The sequence below is a fragment of the Acyrthosiphon pisum genome, chromosome X (genome assembly GCF_005508785.2).
Source record: "Acyrthosiphon pisum isolate AL4f chromosome X, pea_aphid_22Mar2018_4r6ur, whole genome shotgun sequence".
Taxonomy (NCBI): domain Eukaryota; kingdom Metazoa; phylum Arthropoda; class Insecta; order Hemiptera; family Aphididae; genus Acyrthosiphon; species Acyrthosiphon pisum.
The window spans coordinates 30,384,348-30,395,242 of NC_042493.1; the positions used below are offsets into that span (position 1 = coordinate 30,384,348).

Genomic DNA, 10,895 nt, shown 5'->3' on the forward strand with positions numbered 1-10,895 from the left:
GTAAATATATAATTTGTTACCAAAAATTCTAAGAAATATATAAGCACAGTTTATTTTTATAGTAATTTTAAGTTCAAATTTGGACGAAATTACATATTAAAAAACCTGGAATAACTATTTTAGTTATTTTGTTGTGATTGTATAATATTATTTGTGGGTACTTGAAACTTCTAAAGTATACTATTATATATCTATGATAGTACATCGGTTTGTTGTTGATGTATAACGCGTTACCTAATGGATATTATGATATGATTAATTTGAAAATTATTAATAATACTATAGATAAGTATACCTAAATACCTATGTATGTCTTATACCTAGACTGACATACCGTCTCCGCTCAGAATCGTTTTTCTTATACAATGATATTATATCATTGAATTCAAATTTAATACTATCCATTATACAGTGACCCACTTATAACCTACCGTATAGCAGAGCGACATCCACTTACCCACCTTTTTAATGTATTTTCGTGCGTATACGTAACATAGTTTATTCTAGTGTCCTTTGAATATTTTGTCTAAATTTAAGTTTCCCGCCGTGTCTTGTAATAAATTTAAGAAAACAAGTGCAGAGTGCTGCTTTGTTAATTTACATTAACACCACAATAGTAAAATGCATACTGCCATTGATATCAATACCTGCATGAGAATCGATAAATACAAATATAAAAATGCAATAATGTTTTGTATGCACGTTTATTAGTTGGGAAACACCCTGGTGTTTTTATTGTACTTGGTCGCCAAACATCCGGAAGTACAGGAAAAAATATATAACGAGATATCACGGTTGGCTCCGGCGGGTACATCTGTTACCGCTGAACATTTACACAAGGCCACATATTTGAGAGCGTGTATAACCGAAGCCCACAGGTAACCTCGTTAATATAATATTACGATAAAAAGTTATTCGTATCGCGTTTTCCAGGCTTAAACCCACTGCTCCGTGTATTGCAAGAGTGTTGGAATCGGAAATAGAATACGATAATTACCGATTGCCGCCAGGGGTAATATTTTGGTGATATGTTTTTTTTTTTTAATATTTATTATTTTACGAGCATATGATTATTTTTTCGCTTAGAGCGTCGTGTTGCTGCACACGGGGTTGGCGTGTTTGGACGAAAACAACTTCAAAGACGCGACCTCATACAGACCGGAACGGTGGCTAGACGAGTTGACGAAAAAATCACCATTTTTGGTCGCACCGTTCGGTTGTGGCAAACGAATGTGTCCGGGGAAGCGATTCGTAGATCTAGAACTCCAAATTGTCTTAGCAAAGGTCCGCAAAATATAACATTTACGCATTAGGCCGTGTTAAAAATAACAACTAATAAATTATAACTTTGTTTTAAAGATGGTCAAGCAATTTGAAATCGACTTTGAGGGACAACTGAAAACTGAATTTGAATTTCTTTTGACACCCGTTGACTCGAATTTTATACTACGAGATAGAATTTGTTAACGTTATTAAATTAAAACCAATTTAATTTAATACTGTACCTATTTAAGTATATTAAATAATAAATAATATTATATCATTATATTATTTATTTTATCGTACCACGACAAAGTTAGAAATATCACATTATACCTATACCTTTATTTTTTTTAATTATGATGTAGTATATACAATATACATTTATGTATATCATGTATATAATTATATATTTATATATATAATTAATATAACCTGTACATTTCTGCGCACGTGTGTGTTTTATAATAAATTATTCTAACAAAAATACATAGGTACCTATTCATATAATTAAAGTTCATCAATTCGTTTATTTCCACCTTAAAATTCAGCCAAGTGATGTTTCTTTTTGTAATAATCTTGTGTTAGTTGTATCTACTTGTTATTATACTCAAAGCCCATTCATAATGTACCTACATACATGTTTCATTGCATAATTTCAAATTTATATTATATTGCCAAAATCATATCGTTGTTATTTATAAATATAATTATCCAGCCAACAATATTTAATGCTTGGTTAAATAATAAATTATTAAATTGTCATAAAAGGAGTTTAATTTATTAAAAAATAATACTTTATATTATTTGTTAAATAATTATTGTTTATATAATATAATAATAAAACAATAATAGTTATTGTAACAAAGAACTATATGTATTATCTTTCACTGAACAAAATGTTATCCATTGAACTATAATTGAATCATTACATTCCTTAATTATTCTTAATATTATAATAATTAATAATGTCTATTTATGAAAAACAAAATATTATGAAATGATATACCTGTAATCTATTATATTATAATTATATAATACGAGACCACTTCGGCACACGTAGCAGACTGAAGTATTGTTGTTGTACATTTGGTAAAGTAAACAAAAAAAATAGTTTAACCTATGTGGTGGAACTCCGTGACGATATAGAAAATGAATGTAAGATAAGCCACCCACTAGGATATATACATAATATTATTAGTATATAATAAATCATAAATGTAAATATGATATCAATTTATATGAAAGCCTTAAAAGTAATTGGTTTTTAAATAAAAATTGTGCTGAATTCACATCAGACATAAATTGTCTGCACACTACTATGCATTCAGCTGCATTGGTGCAATGGCGCAACTAGGGATCTGAGGGGACTTTTGAACGCCACTGTTTAAAATGTGCACCCCCAAAAAATAAAAGACTTTTACCATTATATTTATATTATTTTGAATTAAAAAATAAAAATAATCAATAAAGACAAAAATGTTGTACTATATAATTATATTGTATATTGAGAAATAAAATATGTTGGTACTTCGCTATTATGTTCCCAGCTATAACATAATATTATGAAATAATCTTTAGTTTATTTGATGTGTTGTACAGAACAGGTCACAGATACGTAGTTATTACTTAATTGTGAAACAATAGTCACAATACTTAAATAGTATTATATTATTAGTTGACGAATAACTTTGAACACAGGATGACGAAATTTTCTCTTTACCGTTGGCAGGACGAAAGACTGCCTATGAATGTGAGCGCGTTGAGTGTTGAGATTGTTTCCTTGTTTATGATTTGTTATTAAAGTGTATTAATTATTGAATATACTAGGTATTTTATAGGTACCACAAAATATTTGTTTTTTTAAATTTTTTACATACCTAGGTATTTATAATTTATACCGTAAAACTAAGGTTCGAAAATTTAAAACAAAATAAAAAGTAAGTAGTTAATTTGTTAACCATAAAATCTAAATGTATACATAAACATAGTTATTTATTATAGTTATTTTAAGTTAAAACATGGATTAAATTACATAGCTTCTTTTTGTTTATAAAGTAGGTACATATTCATGTATTTTCAAAGCAAATAAAATTTCTTTTTCTTAAAAATGTTGTAAAAATGCGGTTTTATTCGTATTTTTAGATTGTTCTACTTTATAAATTGGTTTAATAATTTATCAGGTACTTACTAATTAACTCAGCATAGTCTAATTTTGCCCCAAAGTAGTGGAAATGGTAAATATATAAGGGTGGGAGGTGGGTTCAAATTACCCAATTGTCGTTAACAGTGTCCAGATTTTTGAAAAAAAATTTTATAGCTAAAAAAATCTAAGTTAAAAGTTAGATTTTTCAGAAGGCATGTCTAAACCCACACATTTATGTCGATATTTTTTTTTTTTTTTTTTGCAACCTATAGTACCTATTTTTTTTTGCCACCTATAGTAATAACCGGACTATGATTTCGGACGATGCAAATAACAATAAATATTCTTTTAAACCAATTTATATATGACAAATTAGATAGTAACTTCAAGGTTTTACGATTATTTATAGATATCAAAATGGCATTTGATTGTGTGAACCATGAAATACTGTTAAAACAACTTTATTATTGTGACTTACGAGGCAAAATTTACAATTTATTAAAATATTAGGTACCTAATTCCATATTGCATTATTATAATAATATATTCTATATTGTGTTCCATATCCAATAAAACACAAATTGTTAAAATAAATAATTCAGCAAGTACCTACATTACTTGAAATTAAATATGGTGTTTCACAAGGCACTGTTATTGGCCAACTTCTATTTATAATATAATTTTTTGGGCAATTAATTATTGGTGTTAATGCCGAAATAATCTGTTATATGCTGACAATACTGCTATTTTAATTTATTGTGAGTTAATAGAGACATTACGTTATATAAATAGGTACACATAATATTATACTGGAATTAAATTTAAAAAAATCTAAATATATGAATTTAATATAAACTTCAGAAGTAATTAGTTTATATTTAAAATTATACATACATTTATTGAAATGTCAATCTAATCAATGTTATAATTGCCTTTTTTCTGAAGAATCCAAATTATGTTAAGTATTTAGGTCTCACTTTAGACAATAAACTTAAATGGAATCATAATAATATAAATAACCTTTAAAATACTATTGGAAAATTATTCTAGGTTTTTTATAATCTATGGCATATATTTCACTATATTTGATATTAATATGAAACGTACAATATATTTAGCTTTAGTTCAATAAATTATTCGTTATATTTCATACCTTAAACATTGTAATGCGTGGGACTGTTCAAGTAATTGAAATAAAAAAAATTATACTTAATATAGAAATAATAAGGCATAAAATGAAATGGTTTAAAACCAAAATCCAATTATTTACGTTCATGGTACATATGATAGCATTTCCTAGTACATAAAAATAAAAGTTCAAACTATCTTACGATCGTACCGTTAATTTGTGATTTAGTTAGGTATATATAAATATTATATTATAATAATTAATGTTTATTATTGTTGAAACGCCAATAATTAATATTTTATAATGTTTATTTGTGTAAGAATTAACACAAAAATATGTGTAGGTACCTACCATAGATCGGTCATATATTGAATTATGTAGATATAGGTAAATATATTATTATAAAATATAATAAATATAAATATATATAGGTATGCATAATAATAACTCTTATTAATCATAAACATAATGTTATAATAACATAAAAAGTTTAGAAAACATTCTTCTCTTTATTTTAGAGAGTTTATTTTTTATAAATGATAAAAATAAAGCAATTAAAACATGTAACAATTTATATCCCCTGCTTATTGCACAACTGTTTTTAATCTTTTAAGAAAGCATACAATTTGAAAGAAAATATTTTAATTTTATTAGGGGAACCTGTTTGTTTTATACATTGCTAGCTCACAATATTGACTTTAGTTAAAACTTAAATTAAATAAAAACTATAATATAATATGAAATAATATCTGGCATTATTTACCTGTCAGATTTACGATATGTATGAAACATAGTAAAATTGAATGTGTGGTAAGTAAATGTATAAAGATTTATAATTTTTACATGAATAAATATTTTAATGTACCTACCGAAGTATATCATTTTTAAACATTTTTTAAACCTAAGTATTACATAAGGTATACTTACCCATATAGTAATAGGTAAGGTATATTTTCGATAAAATAGTATTGCAATTTTTAATTTACTATTTTGCCACAATATTAATATTTTAATAGTAGGTAAGAATATATATTGTATTAAATAATAATAATTACAGTTATAGTTTGTGTAGAAATTAATAACCATTATTTAACCTCCCTATAACCTCCCAATAAGTTTGCCTCACACGATTCATTGTAGTGATTCCGATAACCATCGGGAAGTCACGGCTTCGGTCGAGCCGCTCGCAGTGGGGACTACTCGCCTTTGTACGGTCTCGTGTCTACAAGCAGTACAATATCACAATAGACACTTCACTACTTCAGTAATCAGTAGTCCAACTCCACTCACCAGTCACACTGCACACCACTAGTTTTCTGTTGTAATACCTACCAATACTATACGCTCAGTTTAATTTTCACAAAGTGTTCGTATAATTTTGTCTTTTAATTTATATTCCATTTAAGCAATAATATCATTTCAACAAGAGAAAATCTGATGTTGTGTAAAAGAAAAGCCAGTCGCACATCCGTGAGTAAAAATGCTTTATCATAGTAAAAATAATTATGTAATTAAATACTATATACTATATAGGTATTAAGCTTAAGGATTTAATAAATATTCCAATGTAAAAGTAAAACGAATTTATCTGGTTTGACTGCACTGTTAACAGTAGTGAAAATGACATTTTAAATATTATTTTCATACACATTTTAAGTCATTCAAGTAAATTTAGTTTATCTTTGCATTGTTTATGTCATTTCTTGTTCATTGTCTATAATAATAATTTATTATACGCAGTATACAATAAACAATACATAATTTAATACAATATTTCATTTTAAACTAGATAACTATTAATCATCTACATTTCGTCATTACCTGGCATCTTGACTATTTGTAGTAGATACTAGATAGATATAATTATTGTTTTATGTATTCTGGGTGTATTTTCGGAGGGAATCAAAATATTTTGAATCAAACGTTACCAACTGGATAACGGTTGTTCCATGTCTAAATTAATATCAAAATCGTGTTTTATGAAATAAAAAACAAGGGTACTTTTAGTTAGTTTTGATTTGTATTAATATTGTGTTAATATCAGTGAATATCAATACAGTTTAATAATTTATTTATAAAAACATAAATATAGGTTCATATCTAACAATTCATGTCATCGTATGAAATCGTTATTCAAATATTCTGTTTGTCGTTATTGAAAATTAAAACGTTATTTATTTTTACATTTACCTAAGTATTTAATACTATTGAAAATTATAACATAATGTAGTATTACATTTTACAATTCTTATTTATAAATAAGAATGATTACCTGTTCTCACAGGCTTCTTACAATTTGGAACTCAACAGGTACTTCCGTTTGTATTTAAATTATATTGAAAGAACATACGACCAACTGGGTTAGATTTCGTTCTTGGCATTTTGCAAATCGATTATTGACGTATAAAAACTAAAACCACTCACACTCGCGAGTCCTGAAACAGTAAATATGAAATAATCCAAAACGTTAAAAATTAAAATCACGCACACTGCGCGTCGGAATCAATATAATATTGTAGATACTATTCACTAGATAGTAGATTTATCAATAAATAAAAATAACGTTGCTCCACTTGGAATAACATGGGGTATTTTAATATTTTACTCATAATTTTAGTAAGTTGTTAATACTATTTTTGTTCTATGAATTATAATCCTAACTATTATTTCGATTAATTCCTTAAATATACCAACACGGCAACACAATATAACCATCAACCAGACACAAATTTAAAATTAAATAAACCATGGAATGCCATTAGAGATTAGTGGAATTATTGCTGAAATCGTCAATAAATAATAAATATTAATATTTATTATATTATTATAACATAATACGTACTACGTAGGTAATAATTTATTATTAAAACGTTATTATAAAACGTTATATTTATTGTTATAGGTATAACGTTTTATTTTCACTTACTGTTTTACTATTTTTTTCGTTTTCATGTTTCGTTTCGTTTTATGTTTTACTAAAACTGTCGTTCATTGAATCGTTTTGTCTAGTGATAATTTAATATTACCGTTTTGTTTTCTGTTATCTTTTTCAATCGTTTTTTGACAAGTATAACGTTATATAAACGTTTTCGAGCCCTGCCGGGCTTACTACTTTACATTATAAACTGTACATTTAATTTTATGAAATTACGTATTAAATTAATAAAAAGTAAAAAAAAAAAACTTTTATAAGTTATTCGAATAGTTATTTTAAATGTATAATGTATACATTCTATTTTATAATATTTTAAAATTATTATAAACCATAAGTATTGTAAATTGAAAAATAATTTGGACATTTTAAATTTTAGCAATGGATTTTGCACATCTTAATTGGACATAGCTGTACAGTGTAGAGTATGTCGATTCCTAATAGATTTTTAATAGGTGTAAAAGGTACTTACAACTAACGTCCAAAGATCTAAAGAAAACATAATTAGAGTTTAAATATCATATTATATTGTTATATTGTTGTGGTTTCACGAGATATTAATTAACTTATTTCAATGAGTTTGTATTGAGAATGGCAACGACACAATGTAAACCATTAGTCATGAGTGAAAACTAAACCATTTAGTATCATGATACTAAGTCCATAATAACAAGTCATACAATTATGTATACGTCATATTATATTAATTATATAATATTATATTATTCGTCTGTACACTGTTGTAATTAATGAGACAGAACTATTATATAGAATACATATATTAATGTAATTTATGTTGTTAATGTCTTTCATTTTAGTTGTTAATTCATATAAGTATACATTCTCTTTTATAAGTATCTCTACTAATGTGATACTAAATGATCGTCCTGGTCGTTTGTAAAAGGCCGGGCTGAGAGGATTATCCTTATTAGTTGAAGACCTCTACTAAGCTAGATATACTTTGGAAGGTACACTTCAAATAAGCAGCCATCATCATCGCACTCGAGAATCGAGATCTCGTACTGTGTGCTTATACTGTCCCGATTCGGATCACCGTTTGCTATCTAGCATTATAGAATATGACTATCTTACAACACTTTTTTGGTTCAAGCATCCCTATAAATAAAAATAAATAATTACGATTTAGTATTATTTAAATATTCAAATATTTTTAATTTATGACAAAAATATTTATTTTTGATTTAAAGTATTTAAAAAATATTTCCTTGACAGGAAATTGTTCCCTATTATAAATCCACAAGATAACTTTGCTATTATGGGAGTTAATTTTTGAATTTAAGATTTATTTCTATATTTGCTTTCGTGGACCCAATTAATGTTAATGGTTTGTTGTTAGGTCCCGTTAATTTCATGTTAATCACTTTGTTTATGATTTGATTTTTCATACAATGGTATGTCTAATGCAAGATATATTTGCACCTGTGTCAATTGTGATTGGAATATTGTTATTATTAAAATTTGCATTTATGTATTGTGCATTTGGAATATAATTTATGGTATGTTAATGGTTTATGGATGTGATGTGTATCTATTAGTTTTTTGACTGTGGAAAGTATGTCCAATATTTTTGAGCTTCATGTCCCAATTTTTGGCATAATTGACATTTTATTGGATTGTATTGAAAACAGCACTCTTTTGTTGTATGTTTTACTGACAAAAATTAAATTTTGTTTCATTTTTAGTTTTTTTTAAGGGATTTTGTTTGTATAATTGTTTAGTTTAATTTTTGAAGTGAAAACTTCTTTGTGCCTAAAGAAAGGTTACAGTACCGAATTCGTATACTGTATTAAAACCCCTTGTTCTGTTGACTAAACCATATGCATGTTGAATAAATTTGTTTTGATTTAATGTTGCCAAATTACTGGTTGATGCATTAGTTTCAAAAGCAGTACGAGGATTACGCATTACTACTTTGCATTTCACCTCCAACACTTTTACTCCGCGTATTTTACAAACAATATTATTAAATTCTGAAGGAGACATATAAAAATAAGGTTTGTCTACAGGTAAGTACATTAAAGATGTTGTTCCCAAACGTTCGCTAGCAAAAGTTCCAAGTTGGAGCTGAATACTTGCCACACCATAACTAATTATTGAATGGTTTTTTCTAAACACCATTGTATATCCTGTTGACTTATGAATTGGCCTAGGTATGACAACATTTTCAGTGCTAGGATTCCCAGTATCTGGATCATCAGCTGTTTGATTCCCCGTACCAGGTAATTTGGTCTTCTTCGATGAACCGCTACCTCCCTGTCCCGAATCAATTCCTCTCTTATCAGGCGTTGTTGACGTTGGTGGTACGCTGGCATAGATAAAGTATATGATGGCTGATTAGGATTTATTCCGCCGTCAAAACTCCAATCCAATTCACTATCAGTTTCGTAGTCGTAATTATCAGGTACTACAAATGTTTCTGACCCCTCCTCCTCTTGTGGTATATCGGGTTCAACAACTATTTCTTCACCTAAAACAAATGGAGGTAAATTACGACGAGCTCTAGCAATATTATGTTGACGAATTGCATATGCTTTTTGACTTTTATTTAAATTATTCCAATTAGGACGTTGTGGAGGAGGGGGGCCCAAATAACGAAAAACCATTATTACCTTGTAATGTTCCTCTTCTTCGACTTAGTGTTTTATCAAACCAAGTTATAGGTTTTGTTGAATCTGTAGTTGGTGGATATACAGCTTTATTTTTTCCAAAAGGCCAGCTTATTGTTTCTGCCAAGTTTTCAAAATGTTTCTTTATATTCAATCCACTTGCGAGCACAGACGTGGCTATCGGTCGACTACGTAAGCATTCATTCCAACCGCTGTCTATTGTTTTATCATCCAATTGACCAATTTGATATAATTGTGTTTGGCCAGTGTTACCAGCATTATGATAATCAACATCGTGTTAAAGAGCAACCCAATCCACGATTAAAGATATACTGGTTACCCAACGGCCTATGCTTTGCACAGGCAGAAAACGGCTACGAAACCGCGATATGTTATGGACTGCCTACTAGCACCATCTAGGTGATTAACTTAGGAACTATTTGTCGTCACGAAATATTCAAAAGGAAAAAAAAGATTGTAATTAGTAATAATTAGTAATTATTAAATAGGTAATATGGCTAATACCACACAAAAAAATGTAAAACATATTAGAACAAAAGACAATAAATACAGTAAATAATATTAATGATTAATTATAAATATTTAATAGTTAAAAGTTATACTAAATAAAATAAATAAATTAGCTAAATTAAATAATACAACGTAGGTACTACTATTAGTTATTACTAGGGCTCGGATTTATATGTATTTATATAACCAAAGTATGTACTTATCCAATAAAAATATGTACATAAAAATGTGCTAAAGAATTCAAAATATGTAGTAAAAAAAAAAAATAAT

The 10,895-nt window shown here is 27.4% G+C and overlaps 1 protein-coding gene across 1 annotated transcript in view; it reads left to right on the top strand.

The window, feature by feature from the left end:
• The window catches only part of LOC100167431 (ecdysone 20-monooxygenase), a 9,593-nt gene extending 7,563 nt beyond the window's left edge, over positions 1 to 2,030 (top strand). Inside the window, exons 7-10 of the mRNA XM_029485486.1 lie at positions 712 to 878; positions 934 to 1,012; positions 1,087 to 1,284; positions 1,360 to 2,030. Coding sequence (XP_029341346.1) covers positions 712 to 878; positions 934 to 1,012; positions 1,087 to 1,284; positions 1,360 to 1,467 — 552 coding nt within the window. The 3' untranslated portion in view covers positions 1,468 to 2,030. The remainder of the gene's footprint in view (positions 1 to 711; positions 879 to 933; positions 1,013 to 1,086; positions 1,285 to 1,359) is intronic.
• Positions 2,031 to 10,895: the final 8,865 nt, after the last annotated feature.